The sequence below is a fragment of the Arvicanthis niloticus genome, chromosome 3 (genome assembly GCF_011762505.2).
Source record: "Arvicanthis niloticus isolate mArvNil1 chromosome 3, mArvNil1.pat.X, whole genome shotgun sequence".
Classification (NCBI taxonomy): domain Eukaryota; kingdom Metazoa; phylum Chordata; class Mammalia; order Rodentia; family Muridae; genus Arvicanthis; species Arvicanthis niloticus.
The window spans coordinates 118,258,964-118,285,136 of NC_047660.1; the positions used below are offsets into that span (position 1 = coordinate 118,258,964).

A 26,173-nucleotide genomic window follows, 5' to 3' on the forward strand; every position below is an offset into this window, starting at 1 on the left:
GAAATTCTCAAAAAGGAATCCATTTTTTAAAAAATGTTCAACAGATTAACTTGCATTTTACAATATAAAAATAAATATGACCTATAATTATGTTGAAGGACATTTTAACTCACTACAAACTTTGAAATTTAAAATGAAATCAATAAAAATTATTTTACCCAGCATACTAACAAAAACCACAATAACATTTTATAATTCAAAGTATTTCTGGGAACAAGAAAATGGATTGTCAGAAGCTAAGTCAGCAGAGCCAGGGAAACACTGTGTGTTATTTCTTTTCTTTTCATTTCTTTTTTTTTTTTTTCTTTTTTTTCTTATTATCAAATCATAATTTTTACTTTTAACACAGGGGTTATAAACACAAAAATGCAGGATGTGGGGAAGGGGATGACACAGGAGCATAGATGTTCAGGGGGAGTATAGATATCTTTCAGAACAGGGTATCAGCTGGGTGAAGGTTCAGGGGTCAGGTCACTATGACTCTGCCTATGCTTCACTTGTCCTTATCTAAGTTGGTACCATCCGCTATTTCAGATTCTTTTGTTGTCATATCCTTTGCTAAGATGGCCCCCAGTGCTGCAATCACTTATGAAAGAAGTCATTTTCACCCAACACTCCAGTTGTTGTAACCGTTCCCTTAGTTACTTTAGTTATAAACAGTTTGGTAATTTTGACTGAGAATCCTACCTACAGAAATGGGTAACTTCTATTACCCTCATACCTTGATCTTCCTATGATGATCAATATAATCAAGGAGTTTCTTCATAACTACACTATTTCTTGAGTGCTACCCACAAAGTGACATTTCACTGTCAAGTGGGCACTTTCAGAGTTTGCTGGAAACTTCTCCAGTGTGCAGCCTGCTTGCAAACTCCACAGCCTTGCCTGTTACAGCATAAGCCCCATGCTAGTGGCCATGCTCTCAGTGAGCTTGGGGCCTGCAGAGTGCTGCTGTACCTGGGCAAGTGCTGAGTGTGCTCATAACCCACCGAAACCTCAGAGATGCTTCTAGGACTGCCTGAGAGGAATCCTGGAGCTTCCTGGCTCATGAGACCATCTTTAAAGAGAAACAACATGCCGGGCAGTGGTGGCGCACACCTTTGATCCCAGCACTTGGGAGGCAGAGGCAGGCGGATTTCTGAGTTCGAGGCCAGCCTGGTCTATAGAGTGAGTTCCAGGACAGCCAGGGCTACACAGAGAAACCCTGTCTCAAAAAAACCCAAAAAACAAAAAACCCAAAAAGACAAAAAACAAAACAAAAAAACAAACAAGCAACGCTCCACATCAGAGGAGTAAAACTTTGTACTTCACAGTTTCTGTTATAAATGCTCAGATTAAAAAGGGGGAGGGTAGCAAAAGTAAATAGATAATGAATGACTTAAGCTTAAGCTAAACCTTACAGAAATCTAGATTCTCTGAGACACGAACACAGGCAGACACTTTCAAAAGCCCTTTAAAAAGGGAGGAGACCTGGTAGCTTTTAAAAAGTAATAAAATACATACTGTACTACGCTGTCTTTTGAAGGGTCACCAAATCACAAGAAAAATAATTTATCAAGCACATTACTATATATATTATATCAAGACCTACCAATTAATGATGGAAGCTATGAACTGCTATGAAGTTCAAGATAAGAATGTAGTTTTATTTCCACTGTCTGTTTAAGCAGCTGCTTAGTTAACTTATTCTTTTGAACAGAAATACAGTATAATAAAACACACACATGGTAGAAAGTTTTAAGAACTTTAAACAAGAGTTTTAAACAGCCTTTAAAAACATTCTTTAAGTTTTATGTAACTTGGTGGTAGTAAATTAAGAGTAGTAGAAAAATGGCTTGGAAAGCACTCCCAAGCCTTACATACTCACATGTCCTCGACCGTAATGTCCTTGAGGATCTGGCAGTAGTCTACATTCCATACAGCCTGATCATCCCAAACCTTGGAGGCAAGAAGAATGGCTCCCAAAACAATTCTTTTCCAGTTGGTGGGACAAATGTCGATCTCAGCATAAGTTAGGAGCCTCTCTAAGTAAACCTGCAGAATAGAGCACTGATCAGTGATTTAATTCAGGGTACGTATTGAATGTGTGGATGAAAGACCTCCTCTGTGTTTCATTAGGCAGTGCTACAGAGACTCTGCTCTACCTCAGCAAGAGGCCAGATCTGAAGTCAGACCTCTCTGCGGCCCACTGTGCCCATGCATCAGAGTAAGGACTGTCACTTAGTAAAGGGCATCCTGAAGAGTGAGTGATATTGGTGTCATCTTCATGCTTGCAGAGCAGCAAACAGGCCCAGTGCAGATTTAGGCTGTTCATTAAACCTGTCTGCTGTAATTTTACAGGCATGCTAATGCTAGGCTTAAATGGATAAAAACCAAGCCACCTTGAGCATATTTAAACCTTCTCCAGTTCACACTGACCCTGTGTGGAACTAGGACAAGAGAGCCTCCCAGTGGCTGCTGGGTAGAGCAGCACCATAGGCACAGTGCCATTACAGAGCCACCTGCACCCAAGAATGGTCCTTTACATAATCATTTCCCCTTCTCCGCTCTCACTTCCTGAAAAGCCATACACAATCTTACATAATCTGCAACTTAATTCCCTTGCCTTTAATCACTCCGGAGACTGAAGCAGGCAGATCATGAGTGTTTGCTATTGTGAGACTATGGGTATACAGCTCAGGCTGGCGCTCAACTCATGCTATGCCTGTTTCAGTCTATTGAGTACTATGATGTGCTCAGTGCCATGTTTTTTGTTTTTTTGTTTGTTTGTTTGTTTGTTTGTTTGTTTTTTCGAGACAGGGTTTCTCTGTGTAGCCCTGGCTGTCCTGAAATTCACTCTGTAGACCAGGCTGGCCTCGAACTCAGAAATCCGCCTGCCTCTGCCTCCCAAATGCTGGGATTAAAGGCGTGCGCCACCACTGCCGGGCTCAGTGCCATGTTTTAAATCACCTCTAGATTAGTGTCAATACTAAACCACAATGTAAAAGATAATCCAAAGAATTCTGTTTGGAGAATGGCAAAAGAAGCTCCCCAACAAGTATTTATGATCTCTAACTGGTAGAAACCAGATGCTGAGTTCAGTTGTGGAAGGCAGCCCATATAGGGTATTAAGTGCTTTTTATCAAGATAAAAAGGCAAAAAAGGAGTTTACTTTTAAGAGATAATCCCCCTTTTTAAAGTCATTAGACTAATGGTTCAGATTTCGTAATGCTCTTCAAACTCAAGTTTTTTTCCAAACACAAATGTCTGCCAAATATTACATGTTCTCTATGAGATTATCCTCCAGCCCCCATACTTGGCATTCTCAAGTATCTGAGGAAAAAATCCTTCTCTCAGGGTACCCCCAGTTCTTCCAGAAATAGTCAGAGGGCATGGAGCACTGGCAAACCTTGGCTGCCCTTTTCTGACAGGTATGTTAGGTACTGGTCCTCAGTAACACTTGTCCTGTGGTCAGTGGAAGACAGGACTTTGTTTTCTTCAAACTGAAGCCAACTCTTCTATTTTATGGGTCTGGCTCCATCCCACTGTGCACAGCATTCTTCCCCCAGATGGCTTTTAAAGACTTTCTCCCTCTCCCAGAGATTAGTTCAATGTAAATGTCTGGCTGCCCTGTTCAGCTCAGCTCAGCAGCAGATCATGCACATGCCAGCCCACCTCCAGCCCGCCGCTTAGTGCACCCACTTGTTTCTGCCTCTGGATGTTATCACTATTCTGAAACAGCTCCTGCCACACTGCTCATCAGTGCCTTCCCTTACAGACCCAGACCTTTTTACTTCACCTCTTCACCTGCCTGGTTGTAGAAGCCCAAACTCTGTTATCATTCTTCAGTCTGCAAGCAACACTTGGTTCTTGCTATCTTCACTGGTAATCTAACAGATCTCTCTCCGGGGCATTTTTCACTGCTTGCCTAAATCATTGCACAGCATCCTAACGTTCCACTTGTATCTATTCTGACCTCCAATTATAGTCTCTCTCTCCAAAATCAGGTAGGAAAGCCTCCTGAATTAAGGTCACTTTTTCCCATGCTCAAGACTTACCAAAAGTTACTAACCAATCTGGAACTTCTTTCCCTGTGAGACTGACCCTGGTATCTCCTTCCCCCTAATTTCCCATAGTCCTCACTCCCACCCCATGGCCATCCTACTTTCCTTGAGTACATAGAATGTTCTTGTGTCAGTCTTGCCCAGAGGATCTCTACCTCCTGACATGGCAACCCTTTATATACAATACAGTTCCTCCTCATGTTGTGGGGACCCCTAACCATAACATTATTTTTGCTGCTACTTGGTAACTCTAATTTTGCTACTGTTATGAGTCATAATGTAAAGTATTTTTGGAGGTAGAGGTTTGCTAAAGAGGTTGCGACCCACAGGTTGAAAAAAATTGGTCTCGGCACTACTCCACTGCCTGTAATACCTAAACTTCTTGCTTCCTCTTTGCAGTTAGGCTGTTGTTCAAATGCTACTCTCTAAGGAGGTCTTCTGCTCATTTATCTAAAACAAAAACTCTCCAGTCACTCATGAACCTTTTACATGCTTAATTTTCATGGCAGAAAGCAACTACCTGAAACAGACATTTGCAAACCAACCGCGGTCTTCCTTACCAAGACATACTCTCAAGGCAAGACTTCTGTCCCATGTGCACTGGTCTCTGCCCAGATGTCCAGGATATATGCTGTGGTCTCTTTCAGCATTTGCCATGGTGGGAGTGCCTTACCACTGTGGGAGTGTCTTATCTTGCCTTCTATTACTCATTCCTACATTTCCTCCTGGTGTGCTCTGCCTCCTCCCCTATAGACTTGTCTCTCAAACACTGACGATAGATCTGTGAGGGTTGGCTGCCCATTTTCATTACTAATGTTCTCTGCATTTCAACAAATATTTTTAATTCTTCACCTCTAACTCAAATTAATTCTGCAGTCTTGGATATTCAAGGGCCAGACAGGGCCATTCTGTTCTTCCAGGAATGGAAGCTTCTCTCACTTACAAGGACTTCCCCACCTCTCTTTCCAACCCAATTTCATCCCTCCACAGCATTAGTGCCCACAGGGAGAGTCTGATCATGAACATAGCATATGTCTCTTCTTCAGAGTCTAACTGGATGCTAAAGAAGTAGGTAGTCAAATAACCCTATTAAAAATGGGGTACAGAGCTAAACAAAGAATTCTCAATGGAGGAAACTCGAATGGCCGAGAAGCACCTTAAGAAATGCTCAACATCCTTAGTCATCAGGGAAATGCAAATCAAAACAACCCTGAGATACCACCTCACACCAGTCAGAATGGCTAAGATCAAAAACTCAGATGACAGTAGATGCTGTCGAGGACGTGGAGAAAGAGGAACACTCCTCCATTTTTGGTGGGATTGCAAGCTGGTACAACTACTCTGGAGATCAGTCTGGCAGTTCCTCAGAAAACTGGACATAGCATTACCTGAGGATCCAGCTATACCAACTCCTGGGCATATATCCAGAAGATGCTCCAACATATAACAAGGACATATGCTCCATTATGTTCATAGCAGCTTTATTTATAATAGCCAGAAGCTGGAAAGAACCCAGATGTCAACAGAGGAATAGATACCAAAAATGTGGTATATTTACACAATGGAGTATTACTCAGCTATTAAAAATAATGAATTTGAGAAATTCTTAGGTAAATGGATGGAACTAGAAATTATCATCCTCAGTGAGGTAATCCAATCACAAAAGAACACACATGGTATTTACTCACTGATAAGCTGATGTTAGCTCAAAAGCTTGGAATAGGGAAGACTCAACTCACAGACCACATGAAGCTCATAAAGAAGGAAGACCAAGTAGGGATGCCTCAGTCCTACTTAGGAGGAGTAACAAAAATACTCAAGGGAGCAAATATGGAAACAAAATGTGGGACAGAAACTGAAAGAGGGGCTATCTGGAGACCATTCCACCTGGGTATCCATCCCATGCACAGTCACCTAAGCTAGACACTGATGTGGATGGCTGGAAGTGCATGCTGACAAGAACCTGATATAGCTGTCTCCTTAGAGGTCTGCCAGAGACTGACACATTCAGAGGCAGATGCTCACAGCTAAGCACTGATCTGATCAAGGGGTTCCCAATGGAGAAGTTAGAGAGAGGACTGAAGGAGCAGAAAGGGTTTGTGACCCCATGAGGAGAGCAACAATACCAACCAATCAGAGCTCCCCAGGGTGTAAACCATCAGCCTGGGAGCACACAGGGAGAGACCTATGACTCCAGCTGTATATGTAGGGGAGGATGGCCTTGTCGGGCATAGGCGGGGGAGGAGATTCTTGGTTCCATGAAGGACGAACACCAAGTGGGGGGGAATGTGGAATGTGAGTGTGGGGAGGTAGGAGTGGGGGGGGGGGAGTAGGTGGGGGCACAGCCTCATAGAAGCATGAGAAGGGGGGATGGGATAGGAGGTTTCTGGGTGGTGGGGGGAAGTGGGGTAAGGGAATAAAATCTGAAATGTAAATATAATACCCAATTTAAAAAAAAAAAAGTAGTAGGAGTCATCTTTCCTCAGGCCAAGCATTTGACTTTTCACTATGCATTTGCTGCAGGGGCAGTAAAATCCAAATCACGAGAACAACATGCATTATTTAAAGCAATAGTCTTACTATAGGCCTTCTCAATGGATGACATGAAGTTAAGCACAGACCTGTAGCTTAGCAAGTTCACAAAGCCTTTCTAAGAACTACTGTACTATAATCCTGGGCAACAACTTCATAGGCAGAAATAAGTAATCAGCAGAGGTGGATTAGCACCATCATCCAAGGAACGGAGAACTGGGCAGTAATCAAGCAAAGCAACAACAGAAGCACCTGGGGACACCGCCTGGCATGAGCCTTGGACTGCAGTGAATCAATCGGATTGGTGAACCACTTGGGTTGTTACTGCTTCCCATTCCTGCCCCATCAACATGCCTGTATATGTGTACTGAGGTATGAGGGGAGAACTCTCTTTTACTGCCTTTAATAGCAATTGTTTTGTGATAATAAAGGCAATGGTAACACTGTAAACCATAATGACTATTAAAATCAAGTATGTGTCTCTGCATTCCTTGAGAAGGTTCTTACTGCAGTTTTATGATCATTTCAGGGATTAAACATATCTGGGTACAAGCTTTCTAATGAACCTTGGCAGGAAGGGAATAGCTTACCAATGTCACTATTGCACATTCCGCTGTCAGCTGTGCGGCACTAAAAAGTGTACGAACAAATCTGTAAATAAATTTGTGTTCAGGGTCATGCTTAAAGTACTCCTCTGGAACTTTCTCTCTCTGAAAGAAAAAAAATAGAATATAAATATTGACTGAAAGAAATCTTTAAGTAGTATTAAGAATACTTGAGTCTGTCTCCACATTGTGCTCACCTGTTCTGTAAGGTAATTTCAATTGGGTAGCATGGCTGCTTTTACAGCATTTATCATGTATGTGTGTATAAAGATGTGTATGGGCATGCACAGCCACAGTGTACACATGAGGTCAAAGGACAACTTTAGGAGTCAGTCCTTTCCCTTTACAGTATTCACGGTCAAGCACAGATCCTCGGGCTTGGCAGCAAGTTCTTTTACCTGCTGAGCCATCTTGTTAGTCTAGGTAGTATGAGTTATTTCATTTTTTTGCTTGTATGCTTGTTTTGAGGCTTCCTCCTGAGTGCTGAAGTTAAAAGTGTGTGTCCTCATGCCCAGTGACTTTCATTTTTTTCAATACAAACAGTGTGGGATCTTACAGGCAATTGGCAAGCATGACATTTTCAGGTAATGATTAATTAAATATATAATATCAGTTCCATAAAGTATCAGTAAGTAATACTATAGCTATCTTAGATGAAGTACTCTACAATTTTTGCAGAATAACAAAATCACCTAACACATATTTGAGGATGTCCCCACTGTTGAGCAGTATCTGGCTCTACTGTAATTATTCATACCCATCCATCCTTTATTAAAGGGACACACAAGCACAAGTTCAGGGATTTTATATATACCCTTCTATTTTCCTACCCAGTTTTTTTTTTTTTTTTTTTAAATGCTGAAATCATACTGATCCTAAAGTGTCACAGGGGTGACACTTGTCTGCAATATACTTGGAAAAAAAAAACATTTTTAGTTTCCTATAACCATAGGCTCTTAACATTGTTCATAAAATTGTCACCAGCATGTGTGCCTCTTAAGTATGAAGAGTGGCCAGCATATGTCTGATGAAGTGACTTCTTTGATTGGCTGGTTGTTTTCAGGTTAGGGTCTTCTTATGCTGCTCTTACTATATAGACTGTCTTTTAAATCACTATTCTGCTTCAGCCTTCAAGGTACTGAAACCACACCTGGCTTATGCCATTTTAGCTGATTTAAAGTTTCCTAATTTTTTTTTACGTATTTGTTGGATTTGTTTACAAATATTTATACTGCTTGATGTTACTGGAGATTACCTTTTGAAATGCTGAATTTTCTATTATTTAAGACAATACATTTATTTCCCTTAGCTCACTGCTTAAGCAGAGCATCAAGCCAATTGTTACTGTATCACAGCCACGGCACAGCACTCCTAACTCAAGCTAGAGGGACTAGTTTTCTCAGAGTAATCAGCTACATAACAAGCAGACAGGAAGTAAAACACAATTCTAGGAAAGAAAAATACAATTTTAAGAAAGGCAAACTGACACTTACTGTGAGAGGATGTGACCGCTCATCAAAAATGTCCAGGGATCTATTTGCATCTCTGTAAAATTTAACAGTACAGGGATGTGTTAGTAGCATCTCAGTTAACAACTGCTGGCTGTAGGGCGAGACAGACAGGGGAAATCCAACCTTTAACAATGCAAGCGGTCTACAATTCCTTCTGGATTCCAGTTTTAAAACCTCTTTTTATCTAGTACTGTGGCATCTTTGCTGGTGAGTGTACCTGTGAAGTACTGACACTTCCAGCAGTGCCAATAACCAGGTCATATTTCCTCCATGTAAGGCAACAGTGGACACTCAGGAACTTAGAACTTTAATGAATGCAAGCAACATTTAAATTTCCCAGGTTTTTGCCTTTCTTTAATTCTCTGCATTATTTTTTTTAAGTTATACACTTGCTTCTTATAAATAGTATGAATTAAAACTTAGCTGCCCCCTCCCCCTTTTAAAATACTACTGTGTGTGTGTGTGTGTGTGTGTGTGTGTGTGTGTGTGTGTGTAGAAGTTCACCAAACAATAAAGTGTACTTATTTAAGCACTGCTTCTCTGGGGTTGTGGACTCAGGAAAGTCCCTGTGCAGGAGTACATGGGCTCCGGGCTCCAACACTGTTCATTACATATACAAAGCATTGCCTGCTTCTTATGGCTATACATTGTGCTGACTGACTGAGAGAGTGAGTGACTTGATCTGGGCATGATCCGGCTCTGCCAGCACTCTCCTCCTCCCACTGCACTGCACTTGGTTTTGGAGCTTGCTGCTGCCACTGTGCTGTCTTTGCTGAAACAGGATAACTAATGTCACGAAACCCTCACCTTTTTAATATTTGGAACGTGATTTACTTGTGAACTCAACCAGCCCCTTATTACAGAACATCATTTTTACGTGTAACTACAAATATTCTCAAAATGGAATGTAGTAGCCTGTCACTTTGAGGTAAACATAACTGGTCATGATAAAATTCAAGCTGTCAAGCTCTGTAAAAGCCAAGCTTGGAACCCTATACCTTCTGCTTTGTGTCTTACAGCTTCTCCGCGCTCATACTTTCTGCTAACATTAAAAAGGGTGACTCATTATTTTCCATATGACCAGGCTACATCATCCAACTATGTACTAATAAAACATTCAGTTATTTACACAGTGAGCACAGTGTAAGAGCTCACTGAAATACAAAGCTCTATGACAATGGAGCTTCCTCATGGAGCTTTATGTAGCCCTAGAGGGTCAAAGATATAAAAGTGGGATACACAGTGTAAAACTCACAAAGAACCAAAGTTAAAAAATATGAAAGCTTTAAAAATAACTTTTCCTCAAATGCATATGAGTGAGAACTGGCTTCTTGCTTCTTTAAAACAAACTGAAAGTGAAGACAGAGAAACATGAAAATCTATTTGTCTTTCTACCAAGTCCTACACTAAAACTTATAAAAATGCCAAGGAGATGTTCTTTCTCAGTTTTATGCAGAAAAGTAATTTTTTTAAAAAAAATGTTAACACAATGGTTCTTTGCTATGATTTTTGATTGTCACAATGGGAGCACACAATTGTAACACTGTTAAACAACCTACAATGCATGCAGAGGAGATACCACAACAAGAAATTAGTTAAAACAGTATTAGGATCAAGTCTGAAAAATCCTGTGCTGGTTACAATGTATATTTTTACATTTTAATATAATTTTAATATATATAAACCAGCAAGTTTAGAACCTTCAGTACCTAGAGATTGTTTAAAGGGTCTTGAGAACAAGGAACTCTAATGGAAGATTCATTTCAATATTATAATAAAAATACTATCGCTTCTGGTGTCTATGGTTATAGCTTAACATTTGGTATTGGCAAGGTAATTAGCTGGAATAGTAGACGGATTTTAACATGCTCACCTGTTCTTTATGTGGTAATATATTGCTAAGGTCACACTGTGGAAGGAAAAAACAATATTTGAAGCAATTCATTTTCTCATTTTCAAGCAGAGTTGACTTTCCGAGAAGCCCTGATGTCTTGCGGTTAGAGCAGCACCATTTTACTCACAGTGCTCTGACTCCTTACACAACTGACAACATGGCTTCAGAAGGCATGCTGAGCTCTGCTGACTATGGCCATGTGCAAATGCTTATATACCCCTCCTGTCATTTGCCCTTCTACCTAGAGAACCTTTTGTTCAGTCCAAGTTGTAGTATTTGTACATATGTTTAAATTTAAAACAGTAGGGATTTCTGGTTAGGCCTCAGATTGCAGATGATTTATAGCTAACTATCCATTTAACACCATGACCATTAGCTCCCTAAAGTAAGGAATGAAAAGTTCTGCATACTGAATGGAAGCATTTAGGATCACTTCTGTATGACCATTAGCAGAACACTTAGTAAATATGAATGAGTGCCCACAATCTGCGGATAGGTCTGGCTACCTTGAAATAAGTACCGGTTTCGATATAGCACAAAGACATAGTATTAATGGCAGCTATTCCAAATTAGCTTAAGTGAAATATTAATACATAGACATGACTCCTTAGACATTATATTACTCTACTCTATTTGCCACAGATCATGTGAACTAGGGAACAAAAGTGTTCTATTTGCCATCTGTCCATACCATCTAAAATGTACACTGAAAATGTTTGAGGGAAGGCAAATCTGAATTTTAGAAGTAGTTGTATATAAATTTAAAAACTTGAACTTTGTAACATTATTGGCATCAAAGATGGATACTTCTACAGTGCTTCAGTTTTATCCTCAGACTGATTTTTAAAATCACACACAAAAAAATTGTTTCTGAAAAGGACACTAAGACTTACACAACAGTTCATCCAACAGCCACTTTGATAGAGAAGGGAGGGAACCGACGTTTAAAACTGATGACTCTAAGGCCCACACCAATTAGGCAGGCATGGTTCTTTATTTTCATTAAGCAGTGGCTCCCAAACTTTGCCTCACACCAGAGTCACCCTGATTTAAGATTAGCCCAAGGCATTCTGATCAGTTGGCACTGGGTTAAGTCTAGAGTAACAGGATTACTTTGAAGTTTTTAGGGTGATTCCATTGAAAAGGTTGGGAAGGGGTTATGGGATGATCAAAGAACTTGCTTGGACAATTTCTGCCAATGACATAAATGCCTCACATGCATCTCCTTTCTTAAAGGCACCTGAACTCATCTATGAATTAAGGGGAAGGTAAAACTGAGAAAAATGCATGTGCTCACAGACATGGGTTTTTCTTTTCTTTGATTTTTATTTTATGTATGAGAACCCTATCTGCAGGTACACCTGCACGCCAGAAGAGGGCATCAGATCCCAGTATAAATGGTTGTAAGCCAATGTGGTTGCTGGGAAATTGAACTCTGAAGAGCAGACAATGCTCTTAACCACTGAGGCATCTCTCCAGCCCATATTTCTCTCGTCTTAGAAACAAAGTCTCATGTAGCTGAGGTTGGCCCCTCACTTGCTATATAGCTAAGGATGATCTGGAACTCCTGGATCTTGCCACCTCAGCCTCCCAATTGCTGGGATTGCAGATATGAGCCACCATGTTCACATGTAGGCATGTATACTGAAAAAAGTTTTATGAGTCAAAACAAGTTTTTTAATCTCCTTGAAAATCATGTATTATCGCCTATGGTAAACTATCGCCTATGATAAACATTTTTCAAAATCTTTCTTAAAAGTAATTTGCTTTAATCTTCTTGGTAAATGTTTATTTCACCAAGTAAATTTACTGACTTTTAAAATATAATTAAAGAAAACAAATTAAAACTGTACTTTCAAAAGTGGATTCCTAAAAGTTAAGCTACATTGGAGTTGGGGAAAGGGCATGAGACCTATTGGTGTGACCAAGGTTACTCTTTAAAAATATACAAATTGCATATATAGAAATATCAGAATCATTTGATCAATTCAAAATGATCTGAGGACTCTAATGAAACTTCAATTATCATTTTAGTCTCACAGACTGAGGCTTTTCTAAAAACCCACAACCAGTGATTATTGAACAGATGATTAACTCAAGACCTGCAGAGGTGGGGCTCAGTTTTTGCTGAAACACAATTTAATTTCAACTGCTGTTCTAAGTGTGAAAGGAAAGATATATTAAGTGAATAAGAACTTGCAAATTTTAAATGAAGTAATTATTGATAATTGGCCAATTTTTTAAAGCTAGTATATTAGAAACAAAATTAGAATTATAAGCTGATTATGTTTTTTAGACTGAGAGGAGTAAAATTAGGGATTAAAAGCATTAACACTCTAAAAACAAACATTTCCCAAACTATGTTAAATAAAAAAATTCAATAGTTACAAACCAAGAAAATATGTTCCCTGGACAACTCCAGTGCAGGAAAAGCTCTACACTCTTCCTGTCACTGTCACAGAATGAACTCATCTTGCTCAAAGGTCATCTCTAACTGTAACCTATGGATGGGACTGCTCGTGTACCATGGTGCCAGTATAGGACAGACTATTCAAAGAGTAGTTTCCAAAGCAGTAAGCATTGTCTTAGACCTGTAACTAGTCAGTCTGGACACATCTATCATGTTCAGCAGTTCTTTTACAATATCAATCCACCTGGGATCTCTTGTTTGCTAACTGGCTCTCCTTTCCATCATATAGTCTAAGATAAAATGGAAACTGAAATTTTACACTTTGTCCCTTAAAAATCAGTATTCTAATTGACCCCAATGTCTTAAACTGCGTCTTAATAGGACAATCAAATGACTGAAATGACCAGGCATGGCTCGGGTGCTTCTAGCAGAGGGGTCTGTCGCTCAGCGCTGGCAGCCTAGTTGTACTCACCATTTTATTGTGGTTCTAAGGTTAGGCTGGCTGACTGTGCTGTCATCTAGAAATATTGTTGAGCATGAGCTATACTTTTTAGTAAGCTGCCCTGGAGATACCTGAAGGGGAAGGGAAATAGAAGAGAATGTCACAGTAAGTTAAACCTATAAAATGTGTTCTTTCTTTTTCCTTGGTTAAAATGTCAAATGATAAAGCATTAAGGTATTCTACAGTCCATGAGTGAGTGCAGCAGCTTGTGTGGTTCTGCAGGGAACCCACAGGAGGCTTTGGATATCCACAGATCACATTTGAGGGATGTTAGAAAACACTGCCCTCAGTATGGAATCTACAAATCAAAACCTGCCAAGTTCCTATTATCAATTTCTTTTATAAACAATATAAACTTTTAATTAAGGTTTCAGTATTTTCTCTTAAACAAATGGCAGCTTTCTACTTCTATACAGTCACTATAATAAAATATAATGCCTTGAATACTGGCATAAAAGCATCTTACTATAAGAAATACAAGGTGAATAATAAATATCTTAGTGGCTGAAAGTGTTCTACCACTAGAGCTGGTGTGCCTGGTCGCTAACTCCTACAAGCCAGAGGCCACACGTTTCTCTGGGCTGTTCCCTTGGGCATTAACATTTCCTCAAGTCTGAAAACAAAAGACAAAAGCAACTTGGGGAAGTTAACCTTTATTTCCTGTGTAAGTGCGCTGCCATTCTGTTCCATAAATGAAAAAAAAAATCAAGTGTTACTGTTTGTTTCTAAAGTTCTTTATCATGACACCTTCCTGTTGTGCTCTGCATGGAAGCCTCTTATTCCCTCTGTCCCAACTCTATCTACCTTCCAGCACATCTCTGCCAACAACCACAGCACAAAATGTTTCTCTTTGGGTTCTCCTAAACTGCTTCTCCAGAATTCTAATTCTCATTGGTCCTACATCCAGATGCTGGGCACACACTCTTAACAGTTTCATGGAGTTTAAGTATTTGAAGAATTATTTATTACAGTTAAATATAATATAAAATAATAATTATTACAGCATAATTTAACTGTAATTAGGTTACATAATTACAGTTAAAAACTCATAACCACATGTAAGAGGGGCAGACAGAAGACATGGTTCAAAGGGCAGAGTGTGTAAACACTGTCAGAAGCCCACAGTCAGAAACACTCACATGGTAGATAGAATGGTTAAAAATAAGACTGGAGATGTAGCTCATAGGTAGAGGACTTGACTAGGATGCTTGAGGCCCTCGATTAAACTCTAGTACTGAAAACTAGAATTTGGGAGATAAATCTTACTACAGATATAAACTAGTGAAGAACTGCTTGCAGTGGCACTGGAAAGAAGACAATTAACTTTTGAGCCCTCTCAACTATCTTTAAAACACTTTAGAAGTATCCATTCATTTGTAAAGAATGCAAGAATCCAGCAATTATCAGATACTGAAACAGCCTAAAGTATGTTAAGACCCATTAGGTCCATGGTTAAATAGTGTCACTGAATAAAGATCAACAGAAGCATTCTTTAGAACAAAATACCAATAACTTAGCATTCTTTAAAAACCCACTAATTCAGATGTGCCTTCCTTTGCTCTCCATCACACTGTCACTGTGCCCATCAGGCCTTCTCAGAAACACACGTTAAGAGAGGCAGGCAGAAGACAGGGTTCAAAGGGCAGAGAGTGTAAACACTGCCAGAAGCCCACAGTCAGAAACACTCACATCCTAGATAGAACAGCCTCCTGTTTGTTTCAGATGTTTCACTATAAAGCCACTTGTTCTTTATCAAAATGCCCTAGATGGTACTATCTGAACTATTAAATATCTTTTCAAGATACAAGTGTTTAATTATATCTAAAGTGGTGATGTTTAAGCTATTCAGCTAATATGTGCACTTTACATTACCTGTGTAGTAATGTGTATACTTTTATAAACCCAAAAGATAAACACAACATGAAAATGAAACTGATTCATTGAAATGCTTTTATTCCAGTGGAAGAAGATACCATTTAGAGTCACTATTATAGACTGGGGATCCCAAATCAAAATTCCTCAGTACAGAAAGTATTGTAGGTGTGTTGGCTAGTGTTTTGTGAACTTGTCACAAGCTGCAGTCATTTGGAAGAAATCTCAATTGAAAAAAAAAAATGTCCCTCTCAGATTGGTCTATAGGCTATAACCTATGGTTCATTTTCTTGAATGATGCTTGATCAAGAGTCATCATGATTGAGGCAGGGGCTGGTTCACTGTGGGTGGTGCCACCTCTGGGCTGCTGGCCTTAGGGGTGCTATAAGAAAGTAGGAATATTCTGAACAAGCCAGTTAGCAGCACTTCTCCATGGCCTCTTCCTGCCTGACTGCCATTCCTCCCCTGGCTTCCTTCCATGATGATGAACTGTGATGTGAAAGTATAAGTCAAATAAATCCTTTCCTCCCCAAGTTGCTTTTAGTCATGGTACTGTATCACAGCAATAGAAACCCTTAACAAAGACAGTGGGTTTTGGAATATTATTATTACACCACACACACACACACACACACACTATCGAGAGAGAGAGAGAGAGAGAGAGAGAGAGAGAGAGAGAGAGAGAGAGAGAGATTGATTGATTTCCTGGGGATGGGACCCAAGTCTAGGGACAAGCATTTTGGATTTCTTATTCACACAAATAGTAAAAGGTAATTTTATGCAGTTTTTGTTGTTTACTGCTACCTCATTACATGAGGCCAGGTGTGGAATTTTCTACTTGTGGTATTAGGTCGGCACTCAAAGAGTTTCAGATTTAGTATTTTGGAACATTATGGATTCTAAATTAACAAAGTACAACTTGTATTAAAGGAGTAACAGAGCATATACATGGTAACAAAAGTCATTTTTGACAAACCAAACACTAAAGATGAAGTGGAAACACACATTGGGCTAGCTGGTAGGCCGTCTAGTGATGCTTCCTCCCACTGTCCTCACTAGAGTTTCTAACTATGAACATACAGTGGCTTGTTGTTGAAAATATTAAAACATTTCATTAGATCATCTTCTAGCCCCCTAGCTGCTGTTCATTTAGCAAGTCAGCAACTTACTGGCTAGAAACACCAAAAACTGCCCCAGTCAGTTCAGAGTGTAAACTCCTAATAAGACAGATTTCTGTATTCAACCCAGAAAAGCAGCCACTTCTGCTCCTACAATTCCAACACTCCAGAGATGGTGACAGGAGGATCAGGAGTAAAGGCTAGCCCATTAGAACCTGTCTCAAAACAACAAAAAGAGGTGGCATGGTAGCAGGATGTTGGTACCTATGGATACCTAATGAATGGGACAGGATTATGAGCAGACTAGAATTCAGAGACACAGCCCTTGGGCAGTAAGATAAAACATGCAGTGGAGTTAAAGCTAGCTACCAGACTGACAAAGCCCGCAGTCTACCCAGCCCTGTCTCACACATACTTATTCTAGCTACTGAAGCTGACAGTTTAAAAGACCAGACTCAGAGAAGGGCAGAAGTGTACACTGAAATTCACAATCGGCTCACTTCAGCAATAGCTAGGAAGCAAATCTGTATGAGCAAACAAAGTTTAAAGGCAGAAAACTGAGAGTCTTCTCTGAAGAAACTAAACTGCCCTACAGATTAGGACCCCAGAAAAAGATACTGAAGCCCCCAAGTTGGCTTGGCCTCCAAATCCTTACAATGTGACTCTTCAGTTAAAATTGTATGGTACTTCCAGTCACAGGAAGCCAAGGGTAGCCCTACAGATGAGGAACGCCTCCAGCAAGACAAGCAGATTAAGGCAACAGGAAAAGGGATGAATGACAATGCTAAAAGTTCAGAAGTAAATGAAACCTAGAAAAACTCCAGATGGGTTAGAACACAAAGCAAAGGAATCATCGAGAAGAAAGAGACAAACTAGAAAGTAAAGAGGAGATGGAAACAGATAGCAGTACTTAAATCTTGGTCTAGAGACAACATCTGAATAACAAAAAGACAAGAAAAAACGAGAAAATAACAAAGAAACACAAGAAAAAACTTGGAAGAAATTGTAGACCTACTGGCTCTGAATAAAATTTAAAAGTCCATAACAAACTATATCATAAAACTTTCAGATGCTAGAGATTAAGTACTTAACCTCCAGAGAAGAAGAATGTCTATGTATCATACAGCAGGAACAGACTTTTAACAGCAGCATTACAGCTTGGGGATATGACCCAGGGGAAGTCGACTAGGGTATTTCAATTTATTTATTTATTATGTATGTGTATGCCTGCAAGAGTTTGTGTATACAGGTGCCTGCAGAGGCCAGAAGAGGGAATCAGATCCCCAGGAACTGGAATTAAAAGTAGCTGTGAGCTGGCTGATGTGGGTTTCAAGTGCTGGTTTCAATCCCCAGGATCACAAGAAATAAATAAAAACAAATGAACAGAAACACTATATCCTATGTACTTGAGATTGTAACAGAGCAGTATCCTAAAGACTGAAAATTAGTTTCAACCTAGAAGTCTATCTCTAGGAGGAATTTTCCAGGCCAGATCACTACATATACCTACATGTCCCTTCCCAAGAAAAGGTGTTCTACTACAATGTAAGAAGACAGAGGGAACAGAGAATCTAGGACACTGAGGAACCAATACAAGAGCTAAGTCTTGAGACCCCAGTAACTTCGAAGACATTCCAGGAAAAAAATAAAGTGAGCAGGCCTAAGCCAAACCCAGCCAAACCCAGCCAAACCCAGCCAAACCCAGAATAGGATGGCAAAGGCTGTGAAGGCAGAAGAAAACCAGAACAGATGTATTTAGTGGATGGAAACTATTGTTTGACAGACATGTGACAAATGTGACAACATTTGGGGTAAAAAAGATGGCTGGTTAGAAAGTTAATCCTACACACTGAAAACAAGTATGTGCACACAAGGAGACCAGCCAGAGCTGCAGACTGCATTTGGCTGTGTAAGCTCATACGAACCACGAAAAGGTATTCATCCAGAGGGCATGAAGAATTCAGATTCAAAACCACCAAAGACAAAGAACTAAGGGTGTATAACATGACTCAGCAACTAACTATGTGAGTAGTCATAATGGAATACTGACATGATTTAAAAAGATAATGCACATGTTGAGGAAATGGAAGAGAGAAATGATGGTCACAGTGGAAACAACTTTTACCTAGTTTGATGGGAAATCAGGAGATAATACTGAAATTAATGGCTTGTTACTTCCATTAAAAAATTAGACCAAAGGGGCTGGAGAAATAAATAGCTTACTACTTCAGAGCTTTTACCTGCTTTTGCAGAGAACCCAGGTTCAGTTCCCAGCACCCACATCAGCCAGCTCACAGCTACTTTTAATTTCAGTTCCTGGGGATCTGATTCCCTCTTCTGGCCTCTGCAGGCACCTGTATACACAAACTCTTGCAGGCATACACATACATAATAAATAAATCTTCAAAAAACATTAGATTAAAAATGGACAAAAAAATCATGCATGTCTCTATTTATACCCATGCTATCTAACTATAATTAAATAGAAATGCCATAATCCTGTTTTAAAAATGGTATTAAGTCAGATTTTCCTAAGTAAATATATTATGAGAAAAGAATTTTAGAAAATGCACAGAAACAGTCTATGCTAACAGTACTGCATTCTGAATATATTCTCTAGAAGTCACTACAGACATACTTTTAATCATACTAACTCCTTAACTTTTCAACTATTTACTTACATGGTTTAAATGGTTGCTCTTCCTCTTTTCACGCACTAAGAATAAAAAAAAATTAATTGATCAATTCTGATACAACTGCCACAGAAAAATAAAAATAGTTGCTATTATTTATTTCATGGATTATCAACATGCAAAGATAAAATTCAGTTCTACTTTAAAAAGTAATTTCTAACAAAATAAACTTGTCAAAATCAACTCCATAAAGTAAATCTAAAAACTGGATTTTTTTAGCTAACAGATAATAGGCACAAATGAGAATTTCCATATACAAAAGAAAATGTCAAAATAATTTAGTGCAGGTGGGAAATTCAGCTCATAAAAACATTATGCAATACACCTAAACACTGACCTACCTTAATGAGCCCTTGAAGTGAGTGTGCCAACCTAACCGAGCATGGCATCCACAACAATCCAGAAAGAGACTTGGCCACACCAGCTCCCCACACTGCCTCTGTGAACATGAGGCTGAGTACTCAACACACTCCTTCACACTGATGACAGAGGGGCACAGATAGCTTTTCTTGTATTGCTTTCTCATCCTTTGTGCATGTAGATACAGCAGTAGTAACCAGAATGGATATAGCTCAAAACTCTCAAAATGCAAGCAAGTATGAAAATACAGACTAGTGGCACTACATTCCTTTAAAGCTGGGCTGTGTTACTGTACTATTCTTGTATTGCTGCAGAATGCTGTTACATTCACAGTCATAATCAACATAAAAAGTTATTTACCTTTTAAAAATGGAGGAGGGGGCTAACCAAATATCACAGAAAATAGTACAAACAAACAAACAAACAAACAAACAAGAAATCCACAGTTCAGACCCTCAACCTAAATAAGCAGAAACCTACAAACTACCAAACCTTTTAGGAATTATTAGGACATGTTTGCTCTGGGGTTTGTTGCAATGGGATAAAGAAGTTTTAAATAGCCTGAAAGTTCTGAGTTACACAAATCTGGGCGTGACACAGGCTTACTTGGAGGGAGTACCATGTGAAATAAGGTCAAAATGACGAATATAAAACACTTGTTTTGGTGTTTCACATAAAAATATAACAGAACCCTAAATCTTATGATTCATCTTTGAAACACAGTTGGATTAAGGAAGAAAAGGAAAGAGACAGACAGCTGTAAACCAACACCATTTCTAAATCACGAATCTGCATTGGCAACAAGGTAGGAGTATGTGTACAAAACCTACTTGCTCCCCTAAGAGTGGTATGAAAGCAAAGCATATCATCCCACATCAACAGTAAATGCATACAGAGCTTGTGTACAAGTCCTATGAAATGTTTTGATACTGTAACATTCTGAGTATCAGCAGTATTCAGTCTTTCCTCAGTGGGGAAATAGTCTTACCATCCGTTTGAGATTTGCTGAGAAAAATTGTGCTTGCCCTTGGGTGGTCGGAAGGGTTTGATTCCAAAGCTAGATCTACAGAAGGAAAGAAAAAGATGCGTTATTTCAGAAGAAAAGTAGGTGTTTTGAAAATTGTGATGAACACTTGTAACTTTGTGGGTTTTTTTGTTTTTGTTTTTAATACGAACATGAGGAAAATAAAGGCAATAATATACAAATTCTACTGGAAAACTTGAGTGTCTCCATTCATGTGGAATCTAACAGGTATGGTTTAGACTCCTAAATTCATACCTCAGTAATCTTATCAAACTTTAGTAGAATCGTATGTATGGCCTTCTCTCCAACTTATCTATGTGCTGATATTACTAAAATGTTTCCAAATTGTCAGATACTGCTCAGTATATATATGACACATGCTACAACAAAGACAATTGGCCTTGATATTCTTTAACCACTTGGCTAGTTCTAACTTCATGAGACAAGAGAATCTGTTTAGTTAACTGTTTGTGTGGGAGTAATTCACCATGCAGATTTAGGGCTGCACAAAGATTCAATAGCCTTCCATGAATATATGACTTTTAACTCTTGCCCTCAATTTCCAAGGGCACACTCAATTCTTGCTGCAGTCCACCTTGGGAACAAGATGAGATAATCTTCTGTTTAACCAAGGATACAAGACAGAGTCTTAACTAATCATAATGTACACTGCATCATGTAGGATAAAAGAAGCTGTAATGAGAAAGGTCAAAGCCTATGACACTCCTCAGCAATGCTCACCTCAAGCCATTTAACCAATCTCATCAGAAACTGGAACAAGATCCAGGTGGAGAAATGGTAAGGCAACATTCCTAAACCGTGCCAGCCAGCATTCTACTCTTTGAAAAGGGGTTTAATGGTAATCACAGGGTACCTACTACATCCTTGGCTTTTACAGAATGTACACTTGACATATTAAAAACTAGTCTACTGGGCTGGAGAGGTAGCTCAACAGCTAGAGATACTGTTCTTTGAAGATCTGAGTTTGGTCCCTAGTATCCATATGAGGTGGCTCACAACTACCTATCACTCCAGTTCCAGGGGCCCAACACTCCTTCTGTCATTCTCAGGTACCTGCACTTGTTCATACACACAAATAATAAACAAAAACAAATCTAAAAACCCCTACTCTACCAGCACTACTGTCTAACACAGCATTTCACCAATACATGTACTCGAACTCCTTTTCTTCCTCCAAATAACAAACTTAAGACTATCACATGAACATATTCAGGACTTCCCAATGTAACAGGAATTTGAATTATCTGTTTTATTTTTAAATTATTTATTTAGTGATAGTATCTTACTATATAGTTCAGGCTGGCCTTGAACTCTTGGATCCTTCTACCCCAGTCTCAAGAGGGCTAAAGTTATAGGTATACAATCAGCTGATTCTTCTGAAGATACCCACCTCCCCCCACACAAAATTATTGTTAAGATTTTTTCTGACATCTTTAAGAGTGAGATAAAGTTAGCTATGTGGGAAAACAGTCATGTGTGCATAAAGTGACAAGCAGAGATCTAAGCTGTTTCTAACTTAAAGCTCTTTTCTAAAGAGACAGAGGACTACTTCCTTCTAAAAGCAAACATTATTACCATTTGAATTCAAATATAATTTTCAGATTACACTATTAAAAGTTTATAGAAAGAACCATATTATGTAGCAGTCCACATGTCACAATAAAATTAAACATTTTAGTAGATGGGGCTTAAGCTATATATTATGTATCAATACAGTACTTCCCTGGGTTCAATTTGCAGCACTAGAAAAAAAATCCAAGGAATTTCACAAGTACAAGAAAATTATTAAAATTAAAGAGAACTGAAGTTTAAAACATACATGTCAAATCAAGGAGCTGGAGAGATGGCTCTTGAAAAAGACATAAGTTTGGTTCCTAGCATTCATGTTGGGTGGCTCAAAATGGCCTGTAACAACAACTTTGGGGGAACTGACACCCTTTTCTGGCCTTCTAGTGTTCATGTATGTGCATGTGCATATAGACAGACATACACTCAGGACCGCATACATTCACATAAAATATATCTTAGGGAGAAAAGAAGCCAAATCAAGATGTACTGCTATGGTTTTAAAGGTGAAATCCAAGAAGACTGTGCTAAGGGCAGTGACATGCCACAGAGATGGGGTTTTGAAGTGGGCATACATCCCAAGGCTGGCCCATCAATCACAACTCTCTTGAGTCTTCTCAAAAGCCAGAGGAGAAAAGCAAATGTGCTGGAGGTACATTAGCTAGTTAGAAGATGCAGTGGCTCACTGGAGGAAAGGCTTTCCAGCAAAGACAGAGGCAAGGAGGAGAATTAATGAATTTTGAGGTAATTTAACTCCCAGATGAACCTATGCCTAGCTTACCTCTCTTTGAACTCTTGCATCAATTCTGAGATTCTGATGTATAACTGTAAACAGCTATGTTTACAGTATATACAGTCATGAATCACATTTAAAATGACATGGGTAAAACTCTTCCTTAACACGGAATTAGAGAAAGCTAAAATAATGCTTCACTTTAAAACTACCAATAGATGTACTCATAATCATTAACTTTCAGTTATGTTTCTTATGCATTTCTTAAAAATCAGTTCTTGGGAGTGTAGTTCAGTCACTAGGTATCTGGTGTTACCACCCTCTTATCAGTTCAAAACAACAACAAAACCTCTTTTCAGCTCACAACTTGTGATGCAATAAAGAAAAATCATCCTTAAACTCAAATGTTTTTTGGTTGAATAATTACATAACAATACAGCAAGTGTTGTGCCCACTTTAGCTTAGCCAATCCAATACTGGGGATTTAGACAAAATTCTGTCCTTATGAGTACACCGTACTTTTTTTTTTGTACACTATATTTTAAAATAATGCCTTTTATCTCCTTTGGGAAAGTTCTTCAAATATAGATTCATAAATGGGTAATTTCCATGGCTCAATATGCACTACGTAGATTTCTAAAGAAGGCACACTGAGGTATAGTACCATTTATGTCAGCTTTCACTCTTCTCTTAGCTTTAGCTACTTAAGATCACATGTAGAAAGCCTATAGAATCATACCCACTAGGGCTGCAATGCCAATTAGCACAGTGTTTTAAGAAAATAAAAATTTTATGTAGCTACCAAAGTTTACTATGTAACTTACACTTTTTGTAAATATTACATTTTGCTATTTTACATAGAATGGAAACAAGTCAGTAGACCGTGACCCTATACTTATATTATATGCACACTGTATTATTTCTGTACTCTTATTAACTTCATTCCCTAGAGCCTATGGAGATGCTGATAAATCATACTACTCTATTCACCCTTAGAGAGGGGCAAGGCAACTAACTATGAACCAAAAAGCATCAGGCTCTATAAATGCACACTCTACACACACTTGTAGATTTAGAAAAATGAGAACACACCAATTACCAGGTTTCTTTAGAAACCTGTAAGGGGCTGGTAAAAGCTCAGTTGGTAAAAGCGCTTAATGCACAAGGATGAGGACCTGAGTTTGGATCCATAGCACCCATGTAAATAGCAAGGTTGCAACAGTACATCTGTGATCCTAGTGACAAGCAGATCTTTGAACTCACTTCTCAATAATTTATTAAGACACTCATCTTAAATAGGTGGAGCAGGGATGAGGAAGATGAATCCTTTCCTCACTTGTGAACTTGTACACACATGTATACAGAGACACATCCTCCATAAAGAAACCTCTAAGAATGTTTTCTTTCTTTGTTTTTGTTTGTTTGTTTGTTTGTTTGTTTTTCGAGACAGGGTTTCTCTGTGTAGAGAAAACACAGCTGAGTTCCTGGCTGTCCTGGAACTCACTCTGTAGACCAGGCTGGCCTCAAACTCAGAAATCTGTCTACCTCTGCCCCCAAGTGCTGGGATTAAAGGCATGTGTCACCATTGGCTGGCTTAAGAATGTTTTCAACTAGGACAAATATCCCAAGACAAGGATTAAAATTAAAATGATAAGATCCATTATTTTTGAATTATCAATTTTAGATGCACTTTAATTTGAAAGCAAAGGTAAGCAAATAAACTGTCTTTCCTCCAACCCAAGATTCTATAAGTTGTATGACCTACTTTAATCACACATGTCAAAAATACAAAAAAAAAAAAAAAAAAAAAAAAAAAAAAGCAACTTAGAACTAAATGCACTCCTAAAGGCTAAAAAAAATGTTAAAATTATGCAATCATACCTCATCACAGGCACTTGTCTAAAGGGTCATTCTCACTGACAAGTGCCTTCATCCCTTAACATATACAGTACTAGCTTTACAGCTTTGAACACAGACATTCCAAGATTCATAACTGCACTGCCAACTGATGAGTCTACCTACCATTGAGTCTACATTTTGTATTATTAAGTAATTCTTACTTGACAGCCTCAAGCAAGCTTATCTCAGTAGAAGGTCAATCTAGAGCTCACTCCAGTCCAGTTTTTCTGGCCTCCAATGATCCAATCCCCTTCTGTCCTAGCCTCCATCAGTTCTGTCCTGCCCTGCTTTAATTCCCAGTCTATGCTCTAAGAGCTGTGATTATTTATATATTGAAACTTTTTTCCTTCAGAGCATTTTACTCCAACTTTAAAGATCATTTCTGTTACACATTTACTACCTCCGCTTCATTTTACACACCTGTTACTGTCTGAACACTATATCTTACTGTCATGAAAGAAAACAGAAGAAAAGTGGCTTCCGAAGAGCCCACTGAGTCATATTCTGTAAACTTTATGCTGATAAGATCTACAACTGGAATTTACATTCATATTGACCATGTTTGTACTTTTACAAACCTTAGAAAACTCAATTTATACTTTTTAATAACTGTCTTCTCATATGTAAGCCAGCTATGATTCCTGTACTGCCTAACTCAAAACACTGGGAATATAAAATGTATAAGAATATACTGTACATACACAGTATGTTACAGTTTCCACACCCACAAAAGCAAACAAGTAAATGGAGCCATTTCCTTGGTAAATCCACATATCAAAGTAATTCTTAGGCAAATATGTATGTGCTTTGGTTAAACACTAGATAAAAGGGCATATAACATAATCATTCTTACAAGATCGAGAATTCCACTGTTTTTTTAAATAAGCAAACACATATTTCCCCATAGAAAATATGTCTCCCAAATAGATGACCTCTCCTTACATTACACCCTGACGGTGGCTCACCCAGAGCTCTGATTTATTTTACGGTTCCATATGTGCATTCTTACTTTTACAGATACAAATGCACAGCCATGTGGATATGCCTGTTCATTTTACATGTCCCTTACTGCATGAGTTGCTGTCAATACCATCTAAAGGAAAAGAATACAGCAAAAACTTTGAAAATATGTTGTCTCATACATCCTTGTTTAAAGTAGGGTTTCTAGACTAAATAAAGTTAGCAATATTGTTAGACTCTGCAAAATTCTCCTTCATGGAGTCAAATCATTTTGCATTTCCACCAGCAATATATGACTATAACCTCACTTGCTACTACACTGAAGTTCTGTCAAATTTTTGGATTTCTCTCGGGCCCTACCAAAGAAGCTGAAGCAGTTTTCATTCATGCTTCTCAGGTGTGAAGTTTATAGATCCCCTGCATTCCTCTG

General features: G+C 38.8%; 1 protein-coding gene across 2 annotated transcripts in view; it reads right to left on the minus strand.

The window, feature by feature from the left end:
* Positions 1 to 26,173, minus strand: part of Ccnyl1 (cyclin Y like 1) — a 36,805-nt gene that overhangs the window by 6,155 nt on the left and 4,477 nt on the right. The window contains exons 2-8 of one of the 2 annotated variants that reach the window (XM_034497432.2): positions 20,529 to 20,603; positions 19,169 to 19,203; positions 13,468 to 13,568; positions 10,565 to 10,600; positions 8,674 to 8,725; positions 7,166 to 7,285; positions 1,868 to 2,034 (exon numbers count right to left, since the gene is read on the minus strand). In XM_034497432.2, coding sequence (XP_034353323.1) covers positions 1,868 to 2,034; positions 7,166 to 7,285; positions 8,674 to 8,725; positions 10,565 to 10,600; positions 13,468 to 13,568; positions 19,169 to 19,203; positions 20,529 to 20,603 — 586 coding nt within the window. The remainder of the gene's footprint in view (positions 1 to 1,867; positions 2,035 to 7,165; positions 7,286 to 8,673; positions 8,726 to 10,564; positions 10,601 to 13,467; positions 13,569 to 19,168; positions 19,204 to 20,528; positions 20,604 to 26,173) is intronic. The other variant, XM_034497433.2, reaches the window with a different exon arrangement.